This window comes from Ambystoma mexicanum, chromosome 1q (genome assembly GCF_040938575.1).
Source record: "Ambystoma mexicanum isolate Mex_15411 chromosome 1q, UKY_AmexF1_1, whole genome shotgun sequence".
Lineage (NCBI taxonomy): Eukaryota > Metazoa > Chordata > Amphibia > Caudata > Ambystomatidae > Ambystoma > Ambystoma mexicanum.
In genome coordinates, this window is record NC_090922.1 from 448,078,540 (window position 1) to 448,094,387 (window position 15,848).

Sequence of the window (15,848 nt, forward strand, 5' to 3'; positions counted from 1 at the left end):
TGCTTTCAAGCACCTTGAAGGTTTCTTTCTTCTGCTCACCCGATTTCGGTCTTGGAACACTTAGTTTCTGGAAAGCATGGAATTCTCGCCTGGCTCTCTTTCGATCCTTGCAACTGCAGATCAGACCTTTGGCCTTCCAACTTTAATCGCCTTGTTCGCATCAGCCCCGAAAGAGCTGTTCCTTCTCGTACCCAGCCTTGCTCAGAGTGTGCCTGTTCATGCCACCTTTTATCCGCCTGACGCGGAGTGTTAACAAGTGGCAGGTGTGTATAGTTAGGATTACGTGCCTGACTGCCTGGCCTCATTACTCAGACAGAGCCATTGCAAGTCAGTAAAGTTAATCTTTCTGGCCTCATTCCTCAACTTCATTAGCTCAGTAGTGTTGTCAATGTAACGTGGGGAGGAATTATGGAAGCTGTAGTTTCCCATAAAATAAGCTGGCGCAGGGGTTAGATGGGTTGTGGAAAAGGGAGATAACATGTCTCACCATCAGGTGCTTCTCACCCAACTCCTCGAGGACCCGCCTACCCAGATGATCATCCTTGACTTGTCCACCCCCAGGGTCGAGATCCAAAGCAATGGCCTTTCCTTGGCCACCTAAGTGTGGGATCCCCGGGGACTGGGTTGTGAAACACCTTCTGGTTATTTCACACTACCAACATGGAGCCCTTGAAATTAGGTCTCAAGAGACCCTTGAGATGGATATCTGAAAGAAGGGCAAATAGAGTCTTGAGTGTAGGCCCAGAGGTACCAAATGATCCTTAGCGGGAAGTTGCCAGCAACACATGCCCCCTCGGATTTTAATCCGGAACTATTCTCCATAAAACAGTTGGCCCTAGGGCCAGTGTCAGTCATTGAGGCCTCGGACCACCCCCAGAGTCTCATGGAGGATGCAATGTTGCGGTCTCTGGGCCCCCTCTGCACAGTCTTGGAGAATCTGGAGGATCAATCCAGAGTGCGAAAGTCTCAGGAAAAGAGCCACTCAGCCAGGGTGCCTGAGAAAAAGAATTCTCAGCTATGCGAAGCTCAGGGATGTGATCTCTAACAAACTCCTTCACTTAACATGTTGGGGGAAGTGCCAACAATCATTGACAAAGCGCAGGGGAGCTGAGAGGTGACCACGACAGGCAAGCGTTCTAGACGTCGTCGGGCCCTTATACCTCAAATAGACTATGCATGTCTGAAGCTGGGAATTTCTTGATACAGGAGGTGAATCCTGTTCTCACTGGCAAACGACACAGGTATGGCGGTGAAGCTGCAGGTGCGACAGCATAAAGAATTTACAAGAAAAAATATGTTATATGAGGTGAATCTGAAGCGACTAAAAGAAAACAGTGGTGCGCAGAGCATCCAATCCTGTAGAGAGGTAAATAGGAATGCCAGGCGAGGCCAGTGTGAGGAGTCAGCATTTAGGGGCACACCCATGTGTGCAACAAATGTAAAGGGAATGTTGATTTGTTGCACTGCAAAATGCTCCAGTCCAGTTCCCGTGCGACAAACTCCCATCAGTATGATGGAAAGGGGACAGGACATAAGTGAAAGTTCAAACAAAAGCCTTCAAAGGAGCAGCAGTGAACATGTGTTCACAGACTAGCAAAGAGATCTCAAAAGAGTCAAAGGACAAAATAGTGCTAGTTTTTGCAACACCGCCAATTGAAAACAGGATAACATGAATGTTCAGAGCTCACTACTATATGCCTGGAGATATTCAAAACCAAGTAATTAGTGAAAGGTACAATGCTACAGAAATGAACCACTATAACCTAAAAATGTGATGGTAGAAGGTTAAAAATGTATCTTAACCACTGCATTGATCTGGGCAAACCTCCATGCCATTGTTTTAGCCTGCCTGCGCCACAGAAGAGCGGGCAAATCAGTCTTGATCCTGCCACCAATGGAAGCAGTAAACCCAGACTACCAGGCATAACCACTGCACAAAAGCACAAGCAACTCCAGCCATCACTCCTCAGTTTGACCAAATTTGTGCCTTCTAAATTTGCCCGAGATCCGTGCTCGTACTGCGTAGCTGTTTTCCTTTCCCACCGACTTGAATCCTGCCTCCCTGCTCTCCCACCTCCCCCGATTGGTCCCACGTTCGTGTGTGCATGGCCTAGTTGCCCCCAATGGGCAAGATTGCTTCAATTCACAAACCCTCCTAGGCAAAAGGCGCTCCTACAGAGGCAGCTTGAGATCGTGTCTGCAGGTGTCAGCAGGGGAAGCCAGTGCCAACCATCAACCACCAACAACTAGTAAGGCAAGTGTGGTTAAGGTGGAAATATAGCAATTACTCTTCTCAGGAAGCCCTACCACTTCACAAATTATCCAATCACTATAAATGCTAGCCTACGTGTCCCTTTACTGAGCTATTGAGACTGCTCTGTAATAATACTGTATACTCGGCCAGTCTCAAACACTTAGAATTGTTCCCAAGCTTTTGCTGTTGTGCTGTGGTGAGGAACGGAGCCCTGAGACTGTTAAGCCAGTTTACCTTTGTACTACCGAGGTGCGTGTGCCTTTAAGGAAATCTTGTCAGCGGTCAGCTGACTATAAACAGGCCACCTCGACGCCCTTGTGGCGTAAGCCCTCAGAGAAAGGGCAAGCTTTTGCTGTTGTGCTGTTTGGCCAGTTGGCGCACTGCGCCTACAAAAAGTCTCCTTCACGCACTTGTTGTGCGCACCTTGCGAGAAAGTACAAATCTTGTCTAAATGGTGAATACCCCGCTAAGAACTCGCGCCCAACGCAAACGCAAGGGCCTGATGGAAATTGCTGAAGTTGGGGATTGTCGTCGAAGAGCACAAGTAAGTTGTTATTACTCATGCACATCCGAATCAGAAGACCCGGAGAGGGCTGTGTCTCTTCCAATAACACTTTAACTAGCGTCTACAGCCTCTCAAGAGGCGATACTCCGACCAACTGAGTACACGTCGGAGGACGTAATGGGAATTGGTCTTAGTACCAGCAATGACTTATCTATTCTGGCGGCTGCCTGCCTGCCAAGTCAGACACAAACCTCAGCAACATGCACGCCACTGTTACAAAAGGCTCAAGGGGTGGGGTATGGTCACATGGTTGGTACCTGGTTTTGTGTTGGGGAGGCGAGCAGTACCACGGGTGTGGTAAGTCAGCGGCAACCTCCGCCGCTGCAAACGCTGGATTTGAGCGCCAACCAATTGAGACAGGTGCATATTAATGAAAGCGATGCCAAGAGAAGTGCGGAAACGCACTTGCGAGAGCCCTCCCGATCGGAGTAGGATGTTCAACTCCCGATAATTTCTGAACCAGATACGAGAGTGGACGACTGATCTGGAAACTAACTCCCCGCCCTCCTCAGCCCATCATCACCCCTTTCTGCAACCTCAAATCAAATCCAATACTGTCTTTCAACTCCAAGGGGTGCATTGGTAAGAATGGAGTTAATATTGATGACCATTTGTCTAATCTGAATTCAACATCGTTCACTCTTACCATGGATACAGGAAATGATGAGGTTTGTCATGTAGTAACTTCAGAAGACTCAATAAATGAGCCACGGTCATGTGCTCGAACAGGAATGGAACCGGCTGGTCCTAAAGAGGGAGGATGTGGATTCGATGCTAATGTGGGCTCAGACAGGCATAATTCACTTGACGTTGTAAACAAAGGGTTGCAAAACTTGGTAGACATCAATAAGGAACATACATCAAAACAACAACTGCGGAAGGCAGAAGATGTTGTTCAGGGGAAAGCAAACCTAAAGAGGAATAACTATCAACTGTCGGATGCAACTGAAGACATTTGGGAGAGTGTGAGATACAAACGACGAAGGCTGGAGGAAGAAAAGTGCAGAAGTAAACTTGTACGGGATTTGCCGTGCCTATTACCCACGTCACAAAAAAGAATGTCTGATAATCTAAGAGGTGCGAGGGAAGTATGCCATGAGGCACAAGAGAGGTTGCCATCACAAGAGATTGAATCTTATAACTCAGAAGATTCCTTAACATTGGACTCCTCCTTGATGGAGACACTTTCCTAAAATTAGGAGGCAAAAAACAGGCGCGGCAAAGAGCAATCGGGTTATAAGAGAACATCCGTGCAATATGGAGGCTTGTGTAACGGCCATTGATCATGTGCGAATAAGCGACTTGCAACCGGTCTTAATCTCTTCCATGGCAATATCGTTAACCCCTTTTACAAAATTATATGAACAGGTCAATGAAAACATGAAAGACCAGTCTACACTAACGGAGTTAATGAACTCAAAATTAGTGTATCTAGAGGATCAATATGGTCGGCACAATAACAAACATGAAGACGCAATCAAAAGGATTGAGGCAACCCTGACCATACTGACGGAACAAAGGGGTAATGATAACATGGACAAAAAATTACTGGCAGAAGTGGCTAAAGAGGCTTTATCGTCATTTAAAAATGCAAAGCTGGACACAGGAAATGGGTTACATCAGTTCCATGCTTCGGCCAACTTTATGCCTGTTCATAACTCGATGCCCACACATTGTGCGAGAAATGTCATCACTGGAGGTAATAATTGCTCTGAGGCACCAGAAGAAAACATGAATTTAGCCTTAACAGGGGTGACATCAGTCCGGCAATCAATTAATGGGATTCAGAGTGGAGGCCTGTTAGCAACTGATTTAATCACTGGCCAGTCGCCTGTGTGGGTAATCCCTCATGGGGATCCTCTGTCATTACCCAAGAACATCGGTCCAACTCCTGAAGTTTCTCTAGAGACTAACGTGGCTGAGGTATCTCAACACAGCGTTCAAACAGGCTCGTAGCCAAGAAAATCTGGCACTTTTAGATTTCCAGATTGCAACGTCTTCAAGTAATCAAGACCAAGAAATGGACAAGAGAGTTGAGAAGCAGCCGACCTTAGTCCTTTCAAACAATGTAGTCGAAGCCTTTCCAATTTTTAAGAGAGGTGCGCCAGATGCGGAGAAGTTAATGAATGTTAAACAACCGATGAAAAATAACTTAAAGAAACCGAAAAACGTGCCTGGTCGCAAAAACTAAGCCAACTGGCTCAAGAAAATTTTTGGGGGAACATTAAGTGGTTCATATATTGGCAAATGAAAGTGGATCTATTGGGGCTCTGACGGCAGAGAACAATACCGGTAAAACCAAAGGAAAGGTCTCGGTGTTGCCTGTAGCTAATGATGCAGCACAGATTGATTCCTCTAATGAGATTTTAGAAGAATTGATGAATATGTCAACCTATTACTACATCGAAGACGAAAACCCAAGTGAGAGTGTTACACTCCCAGGATCAGTGGCTTTAGCGTGTCCAAAACTGCCTTCATAAACTCAGCTTGATGGGCCAGGTAATGATGTAATTCAGAAGAAAGTAGTCCAGACGCATGAGGAGGCGCAAGAGTGTTTGAAGCATGGCGGAGGAGAAGGGCCTTCTATTGGAAGTAAGGCTACTGTGGGTAGACTATGTACCATTATTCAAACACGGAGTCCAGTGAGTATAGGCAGTATGAGCCCGGTGTTTCTCACATTACATGAGAGACGGGAGATGATACGTGGAAAATTGAGCAATGACTTCAGCGGCTGTCCGATTAAGAATTACCAACTAACCAATGCTGAGGTGGAAAGAGAAAGGGGCACTTCTGGAATTTCACAAGTATCTAAACTGGCACATTCACAGACCCGTGATGATGTCCCTCTAGATAACAACTCCCTGAGAATCAGTCAAATTACATCAAATCAAAGAGAAGGAAGAGGCCTCAAGGGCAAGGGGCCCGTATTCAAACTCGTAATTGATCGTGTGGATTCACAGGAGAAATTGGTCTTAAATAGACACGTCATACAATGACTGCACCATGTCCCAGGATTACGCATAATTGTGTCAAACGATGTAAAGATCGTTGAATTCCCTGAAGAACGGACCGATAAGGTGGTGTTGCACCTGGCATCGAATGTAATCTTGTCAGTCATCTTGGAAGCGAGTGATGCTTTTTTATCACTGGGAAATCGATGCCTATAAATATCAGGATGTCTTACCATCGGGTCCAGCAAAGGAGTATAGTCAAAACCTGGCCCCTCTGACGTCGTATAAGGCAGTATGGTCCTCAGTAGAGGGCAAAAATAGCAATCGCCAGACAGAGTGTGAGACAAGAAAGGCACTCCGCAAGTGAAGACAATGGAAAGTTGTCTGCAGAGCCAGTTTTTGGGAATAAGGGCTTGCTCGTGGGAAATGGAGTAGAGCGAAATTATGGCTTGAAGGATGTCATTCAAATAACTATTCAAGGTGCAAGAAATAATGAGCGCCCTAATGCCATTGACAATAAAAAGCCCTCTAAGTCAAATCAAAATGAAGAGTGGCAATGGCTGGCAACTTCTCTGAATTCAAACCAACATAAATAATACCAGAAGGAGAAACTAGTCAATCAATGTGTGATTGTATCATGGAACGAATGTGGTTTTAGTCATCTGTTTACATCAAACTAGTTGGAAGGTATAGGTATTGCATGCTTACAGGAAACTTGAATTTGTGAAACTCCAATGGTGGCAGAGTTTGAAATTGCTTGCAATCCAGCAGTAAAGTCTGAGAAAGGATGGCCAATGGCAGGCCTAATAACATTGGTGAGAAGACCAACTGATCATTGCATTATGAAATCTAAAACGTTTCTCTGTTTGTTCAAGTCACTACGATTGGCAACGCTGAGGCGTTGAATAATTCTCGAACTCAGTTAAAGATTGTGAACATATGCTGGAATCATGAAAGAGCTGGTAAGCAGCGGTTCATTGATCAGATATCAACCATATTAGACAACTTGTTGGAAGAAGAAAACTCTGAGAACATAATTCTCTGTGGTGACCTGAATATTGATTTTTTTTAAGAACACACAAATCGGATAAAATGGCCTTGGCTTATGAATGGCTGGGGGAAATGGACGCTGGAAAGATCTATATGGTGAATGGCTGTACCCATGGAGATATACCACCGGCACCTACATGGCGTCGAGTGGACCAAACATCGACTATCAATTATATGTTTGTTTCTGAGAGGCTTCATGCAAAAGTGAAATCCATGGGAGTACTACAAACAAAGTACAGCATATGTTCCAACTAGAGCTCTTAATAGCAAAGTCGCAGGTAAAAGAACCCTGGCCCCATAAGGTGTTGGTGCAAGCCAATAGAATCCGTCTTACGCTTGACTTGGCAGAGGTTTCACAGATTTCTTCACAGTTCGGTCTGAGAGCCAAGTCTGTTGAACACGACAATCTGTTATTCCAATTTAATATGAAAAACATAGGCTCAAGACACTTGAACTTTAAATCACACACATTGTTTCAGCATGGAAATATTGAAACGGAAACGCACGTTGAGAGCAGAGATTCGGCAAAATCGAAATCTCGGCTTACAAACAAGAAAGTTGAAAAATCATGTAGCCAAGCAAAAGTTTAAGAATTGGATGAAGTCTCTCAAACACCAAATGCTGCAAAATGATGCGGAGAAAATGATGGAGACCCTCGGTAACAAAAACACATGCGACTTTTGGAGCCTAATTAATAACATACAAGCACCTCAACGGGCTCTCCAAACCTGTCTGGCGGAGTGGTTTTTGCATTTTTCAGAGCTATACAAAGCCAATAAAGAACCAACTCTACTTTTGGAGGAAAAGAATAATGGCTGGGCTCTTTTTTTTGCAAAAGACATTGAGATGATCATTCGAAAAGCAAAATATTCCAGAGCACCTGGCCCCGATGGGTTAACCAACTTCACCATCAAACAGCATCCTGAAATCTGGGCGGAGGTTTGTATGGCATTATTTGAAAGAATAAAATCACAACGCCAAACCCCGAGGTCCTGGAAAACAGCGGTGATGGTGCCTATTTTTAAGAAAGGCGATCACACTTGTCCAATAAACTATCACCCAGTAGCGTTATTAGATGTAATGGGAAAAATGTACGCTACTCTATTACAACATAAATTAGTCGAGTGGGCTTCAAAATTCCATCGAGTGGACAAGAGGCAATCGGGTTTTGTTAAAAACGTAGGTTGCTCACTAAATCTGATGACCTTAAATCTAATCAAAATGGAAACCTTAAGAACGCATACACAAGTTTATTTGGCTTTTATTGATCTCTCTTATGCGTTTGACACCATTGACCGTGAGTTGTTACGGAGAAAGTTACAGGCGTGGGGCTGTCCAGAAGATCTGATGGCTGCCATTCGGTGGCTCCATACTGGAACCTCGATTCGAATCCGGTTAAATCAGTCCGGGACATTGTCCGCACAGATTAAAACATTTAAGGGTGTTAAACAGGGCTGCCCTTTAGCTGCACAAATGTTTAGCCTCTTCAAATCAGATATTGGAGACAGTATAGAGGCAGTGAAATCATTTCCACCAAAATTACATAAAACACATCTCAGTTGGTTGTTATATGCGGATGATTTGATCTTGATGGATGTAACATCGATTGGATTACAACGAAAACTTGATGCGGTACAAGAATATGTGAATTCCAACCACTTGAAGATCAACACAAAAAAATGTGAGATTCTTTTGTTTAAAAACTTGAAAACCACAAAAATAGCGACTTGTAAAAATAAATTCACTTGGTATTTGGCACATGAACCTTTGAACATCTTGAGTTGTGTAACATACCTGGGAACGGTAATAAGTGCAAGTATATATGATGGTCCCTGGATCCTAGAAATCAAAAGGAAATGCAACCAACTTCCATTGCAGGCGCGTGTGCTAAATAAAACATTTGGCAAATTCTCTCTAAAACCGGCACTGACTTTCTATCAACAGAAGGTAATACCAGTGTTAACATATGGTGCTGAAAATGCGCTTGGATGTTCCCATGACTTGTGGCCTACCCTTGAGAACATCTACTGGTCGAAAGTCTTGGGTTTGCCAAAAGGGATTTCGAAGCATGTATGAGATATGAACTATCTTTGATATCAAAGCATGCAAGAGTTACTTGGAAGTTACTGTCCTTATTCCGAAAAACCAGAGTGAGAGCAAATTCCTCAATTTGATCTATTTCATAATGTAACAGGAAATGGAAATGACATCACTGCATTGTGGGTAAAACGCTGTGAAAACGTGTTTACTTAGTATGATATCACTCCAGATCAATTACATGGGAATCCAACGGCGGCAAAGTTGAAGATCTGGCGAGCTGATTGGGACTTGACGTCGTCCCAAAGAGCCGCCTCAAGGGCGATGGTAGATGTACCTGCTGAAGCAAAGGGCTTCAATGATACCCAACGGTATATTGCCCGGCTACCTGACTCGAATACAAGGAGGCTCGTTATGTTGTTCCGGTTGAATGCATTTAAGACTAAAGAACGTCTCTGCACTTGGGCAGAACATTTTCATAAAGACAGTGTGTGTAGATTGCGTAAAAAAGAAAAGGAAACACTTCAACATTGGGTTCTGTTTTGCAGTTCATTGAAAGATGTGGGGACAATCAATTTGGGCCCTTGGTCGATAAATCACCCGTCTCTTTGTGCAGATGATTGGTGGCTAAAAATGCATGGTGGAATGGACATATGAAACTGGTAATTCCATTAACTTTTCTGCTATCTGAAATTGAAAATCGGCTCAAATTGGAACCGGGCTAAGTTAACTGACATGTAATATGATGGAGATCTTGAATGGAAAGACCGAATAAGCAGAGACTGGACGATCTGCGTAAGAAGGAGATGGGTGTTGTGTTGTCTTGTATTGTGTATCGTTTTATTTTAAAGGTTTTTCTTTGTTAAAAACTAATAGAATCATTAAAAAAAATTTTTTTTAAAATTGTTCCCGTTAGCCTGTCTCGCATCTAGATAGTGGAACACTTAGAATTATAGGGCCTTAGTTACTACTCCATTGTATTCTGCCAGTCTCAAACACTTAGACATTGTCTGTTTTAGCCTGTCTTGCATATAGATAGTTCGCCCAAGAGATTACTGTGTTTGAACCTGCCAATCTCTAATATTTAGAATTGCTCCTGCTACCCTGTCTAGCATCTGGATAGTGTGCCTTAGATACTACTGTGTTGTTTTATGCCTGTCACACACACTTAGAATTGTTGCACCTCCGTCACTACTGTGTTGTATTCTGCCAGGCTAAGCACTTACTCTAATTCACTTTATGTTCTAAGCGCCCCTTCCTAATCTAGTCCTCCACCCTATCCCAACCTCTCTAAGATCAGGACACCGTGGGAGAGGGTTAGTCACAAGTTGTGCATCCAGGGTATGTACCACCACTAGTCCTTCAATCCATAGCTTCCCAACACCAGATGGAGATGCCAGCCTACAGGAATCCCCCTCTCCCACCCAACCCGATCACCCGGCGCCCTCACTCCCTCCTCCCCCTCTACTCTCACTCCTCACAGCAACTGGCCAGTGCACTAGCACCCACCTTCTCGAGCCACCCAACCCCCATCTATCCCACCCCTAAGCACAACCTTAGACACCTCCCCTCGCACTTCATTACACCCCGACGTCGCTCACCCACTCTCCTACCACCACCCCGCATCCAACTCTAAAATCAGAGGTGCACTTTGGCACGCCAATCACCTCCATCCTCAGAACCCTCTTCTCCACCCCTCTTCCCACCCAAACTCATCGTCCTCCACCCTCCCTCTGACTGCTATTGAAAACTCCCCGATACTCCTCACTATGACACCACACCCCCTATCGAACTCCTAAGCCAGAGGAGTCCGCAGGCTCTCCAAACAGCAGAAACGCACCTCTTCCTCCACTCCTTCCGTGCACCCTCCAATGAACATCCCTCCCTTCCTTCCTTCCTTCCTTCCTTCCTCTCCTGTGCTGTCGCTAGGTGCCCCCGTCCCCCTCAAGTTCAGGTGATGCCGATATATGCACAGCCCCAGTTCCCAGTGTTACCACATAGTGCCCCCGAACCCTCTCTGGTCCCCATGATGCTGTGTCCCCCAGCCCCGTTTGGCCCTGTGCTAACGCTGTGCACCCCTGCCCTCTGATTCCCTGTGATGTCTCAGTGTACCCCTTTGGTTCACTGTGCTATCGCTAATCCCCGTAATGTTACTGTCTGCCGTGTGCACACCCAGCCCCTTTGTACCCAGTTTTGTCGCTTTGTACCCCTCTGGTCCCCCATGCTGTTGCTGTAGGCCCAACCTCTCTAGTCCCTGTCTTAGCGCTATGTAACCCTTGGTCCCCTGTGTTCTCCTCTGTACCCCTGCCCTCTTGTCCTCCGTGCTGTCACTGTATGCCCAACCCCTCTAGTCCCTGTGATGTCCCTGTGCGCCCCTGTGTCATCACTGTGTCCACCCAAGCCCCTCTGGTTCGCCCCCAGCCCCGTTGGTCCCCCGTGTTTGTCACTGCATACCCCTGCCTTCTGATTCCCGTGATGTCGATGTATACCCCTCTTGTCGCCCGTGCTGTCACTGTATGCCCAGCCCTCTAGTCCCCATGATGCCACTGTATACCCTGCATGCCCCCTGCCTCCTTTGGTCGCCCGGGTTGCCACTGTGTACCCACCTACCCTCTCGCTCCCTGTATTGTCACTGTGTACCCCTCTAGTTCCCTGTGATGTGGCTGTAGGCCCAGTCACCTCTAGTCCTGTGATGTCGCTGTATGCCCCTTGATTCCCCCCCATGTTGTCGCTGTGTAGCCCCTGTCCTCTACTCTCCCGTGCTGTCACTTTATGCCCAACCCCCTCTAGTCCCTCCTCGTTATTCTCTTGTGCCCCTACTCCCAGTCCCCGTGTTATCGCTGCGCACCCACAACCCTCTGATCCCTTGTGATGCTGCCGTTTGTCCCAGCACCTAATTTTCCCTTGATGTCTCTGTGTACCCACAACAACCCCTCTGGTCCTCATGTTTCACTGTGTGCCAGACCCTCTGGTTCCTGTCTCATCACTGCGCCCCCTTTCCCCTCTCATATCCCATGCTGTTGCTGTATGCCCAAGCACCCTCGAGCCCTCGATGCTGTTGCAGTATGGCCCCAAACCCCTTGGTCCCCTGCAATGTCATTATAAGCCCCCAGCCCCGCAGGCCATCGTTTATCCATTCCCTCTTGTCTGTGTCATGGAACTTGCACTGTCCGCGTGTTGCTAAGTTGAGTGCAGTGGCTAGTCTTCACATTCTTGCTATTCACGGCCCGCAAGAGTGTCTTACGTACTCCCTTGTTCCCTCCCTTGTCATTGAACGCTTTGAAACGCATCGTGTGCGGGCACTGTGTGGATGAACCATCATATATCACTATGCTTACTTTCTACTGTACACCATCACACAATTGTGCAGCTACACCCCTTGATCAATTCGGACTAGCTGCTCACATACGAACACTATCCCATAAACATCTAATCATTTGAATAAAAAGCAGCTATATCCCACGAAAAACCCGGCATAGCTGCACACATAAGTGTCCCACAGGCCATAACGCAACCAGAACCCAGTCTTGGTGTCCACCCGCCAGACTGCACACATTGAACCGATACCACTACCACCACACCTAATGCAAGAATGCAGCTACCATCAAGCGACTACATCAGCTGCACACTTCACTGGTGCACCCAAGCACCTTCGACACCCTACTCCTTCAACTGACCTGGACTACGGTCCCTGAGGGCGTTCAACCTAGCAGCGCTTTGAGGTCATACCAATGATATATAGAGCGCTATATAAATGCCAAATAACATAGCATTAAGTCACCCCATGTGGAATGGGTTCTCCAAGACATGGGTTCCATGAATGCAAGACCCAAGCTACACCTTATTGATGAAGGCCAATGAGCCTGAAGTACACATGGGCTTACTTGTGGTCTCATGCAGAAGGTCTGTGGCCAAACAGTTCTGGCAGAATGGCCCCTTTTGCAATGGGTAAAAGCATAATTTGTGTATGGTCTCACTTTCTGTAACGGCTTGGTAAGCTGTAAACCGGTGGTTTGGGTGGCTGCCCAGAGAAATGCTGTGTATATGGATTCTAAACCTTCCAGTCATCACCCTTCCTTTTAGCGCAGACATGAACAGGCTTTTGTGATGTAACTATAATACCAAAATGAATAGCAGAGAATTCACAGAATGTGTAACAGGTTTTCTTTATGTGCCTCTCCAAAACCTTTAATTCACGCACAAATAAGGGTGGTTATGATATATATATAGGAGACATAGGACAAGCATATGTTACGGTCTTATTATCCTTTCAGAAATATGTATAATTCTATCCTAGTTAGGAAAGAGAAAGCACATGGGTTTGCATTGAATAAAGCATCTGGTTGAATTAAAAACAGAAAAGTAAAAATATGCTGTATCAATGCTAAAATTGTACATCAAAACGCTGTATGACCTGAAAGAAAGAATTGCATTTCATACTTACGTATTCAAATCGGTCTTTGCATAGTTGAACCATGAGGTGTAAGAAAACTAAACCAGCAAACCAGAGACACCACATGACTACTTCCTCCACAGTCTGAACATTCAGCACACCAAAAATAAAAATAAACTTGTAGAAGATGAAATTCCAGAATTTGTCCTTAAGATGCTGAAAAATACAAATGTAACATATGAAAACCATAAAACATGCATGAAACATTACTTGATCAAGTCACATGCACAATGAAAGGTAGGATTGTCACTCTCTGTGGCAAGGATGCAATGATAACTACCACTATACCCTGGAAATTGTCAGGCCAGCAGACATCCCAATTATCTTATGCAGTCTATAAAGAACACAACTGTATATGGTTTAAATCCAGGGTAAACATTTCCAGTTGCAAGCTACTAGCCAGTAGTAAAAGTCACTTTTCCAGTCAATTCCCTACATACACGAAGCACATCATTAACAGTTAACACTAGCCAATGGCCTATCGAAGGTGCAAATTGTGAGACCTGGTTTAAAAATAAAGGTTTAAAAATAAAGATTATACCAGCTTTAAAATACAAAAGTTAGCCTCTTAACTTTGGGCTACAATCCTGCCTTGAGTTTGTTCTGCAAAACAGGCATTAAAACAAATCAAGATGTACAGCTACTAGCCAGCCACAAAAAGTAATTCTGCACAGCAATCCTGTGCATGAATATCATTTTTTACACTCCAAGAGTCAATAGCCACTGGCCAATGGTGGTGCGTGCAAATTATGCGCCCTGCTGCATAACAGGTTTTCTTTTCAACATAGGCAAATAACACCTAAACGTAGAGGAATGTCCATTCAAGACGAGAACAATCTATACAGTTTAAAAAAAAAAATTACAAAAAAAACCAAAAACAAAGACGGGGGAGCTGTTGTGCGGCGTCTAAGATGGAGACTCTCTGATAGAACTCCCGCGCCTGGTGCAGCCTCAGGGTGAAATATACTTCCTCAGCTGATCCAATGCTACCGAGCAGTCGACCGGAGCATTTGCAGCGACATCAGCATTATTTTGATTCCTCCCTGACCCCTCTACATGCCATATGCAGCACGGGGCGAATGTTTGAAGTTGCTTCACGCCGACCGGCTGATTGAGACCGGGGCTGCTCTGCTGCGACACATCCTCACAGGGATCGTCTACTACGGAGATCTCGCCCTGTTAGGCAGAATCCTGTGCAGTTCCCTTAGGGAGCACTACAGAAGATTAGGACTATAGGTGAGAGCAATAAATCCCCTTTGGGATCAGTCTGTACCACAAAGATTTAGTTGGTAGCTGTGGCTGAGCAGTCCGACTTCTCTCAAGAGGGAGATGAGCAGTATATTCAGGGTTTACACAATAGGCCTTCAGTACTATGGAACAAGGAAACACTGACCAAAGCTTTGTAGTAAAAATAATATATATTTATTTTATACACTTCTAGTTAGACACATCTATTATAGTTCTTTAAAGCAAGTTAAATTCGGTCAAAGAAAGTATACACAACTCCCTAGTTAAATTGTAGACAAGTTTGAGCAAGAGTGAAAACTGAGCAAAACGGCACAGTGCAAACCAAACACAAATAGCACTCTAGCAATTTCTCACAAGGGAGGGAAAACACAAGTTATACAGAAATATCTTCTTACACACCCTACCAACACTTCCCCAACACTTCCCCAAAGATTGTGAACCAGTTTAAGCAAGGCAGTGCAGGATTAGGGGGCGCTGTTGCACACATCAAGCATGGCTGCCTGAAGGGAGAGCTCCGGCTCGAAAGCAATCCTTCGATCAATAAATCCTTCCAGCACCGTTCCAGACACACCAAAAAGCTAAAATTCGGTGGCGGAAGGCTAAATGCACATCCCCTGAAAAAATGGTGCAAATCCGTTGCAGGACTGCCGAGATATCACCTGTCGGCCAGGAGGCGTTTGCGTGGCCACCCAGCGGCTCAGTTAGAACGCCAGCAACAGGCCGCACTGCGGGGAGGGGCGCCACGTTGCCTGCGGCACCCCAGGGCCAGAAAAGGACGCCGAGTGGCCGCCTCACCCTGGTGCGACATCAACATTGGCTGACACCTCTCGGGACTTGCGGCAGGAGACGGGAAGATTAGAGAAGCAGGGGAAAGAGAACCAGCTGCGACATCGGGGGAGGCCCTGTGTCGTTCCCGCCGGGTGCGCGGTTGGAAGTGCTGGGGATGCCGCAGGGGCCTGCCCCACGTCCGCATCCCCACACGGCGACTACCCGAAGCTCCACGCCAAAGAGCGGGCCAGAGCCAGAGACACGCGTGGGGGAGGACACTACCCCCCCACACCAAGTAAGTGGAGTGAGGCCCGGGGGGAGCTCCTGTCAACACCCAAACACCTGAGGAAGAACACCATCCGACACGCGACCCACTGAGGGGGAGGCTCACAATATAAACTGGAACCGAGATCCCAAGGTAGCACAACAAGCTGAACCCCAATAGACTCTGGTGCAATCAGCAGCTGGGTCAATATAAGGCCTCAAATGCGGAACAGCTGCTGCAACTTAAAGATAACGGGC

General features: G+C 46.0%; 1 protein-coding gene across 1 annotated transcript in view; it reads right to left on the minus strand.

Annotated features, from left to right (window-relative positions):
• Positions 1–15,848, minus strand: part of AMFR (autocrine motility factor receptor) — a 1,604,297-nt gene that overhangs the window by 1,317,467 nt on the left and 270,982 nt on the right. The window contains exon 3 of the mRNA XM_069640231.1: positions 13,302–13,466. Within this exon, the coding sequence (XP_069496332.1) occupies positions 13,302–13,466 (165 nt within the window). The remainder of the gene's footprint in view (positions 1–13,301; positions 13,467–15,848) is intronic.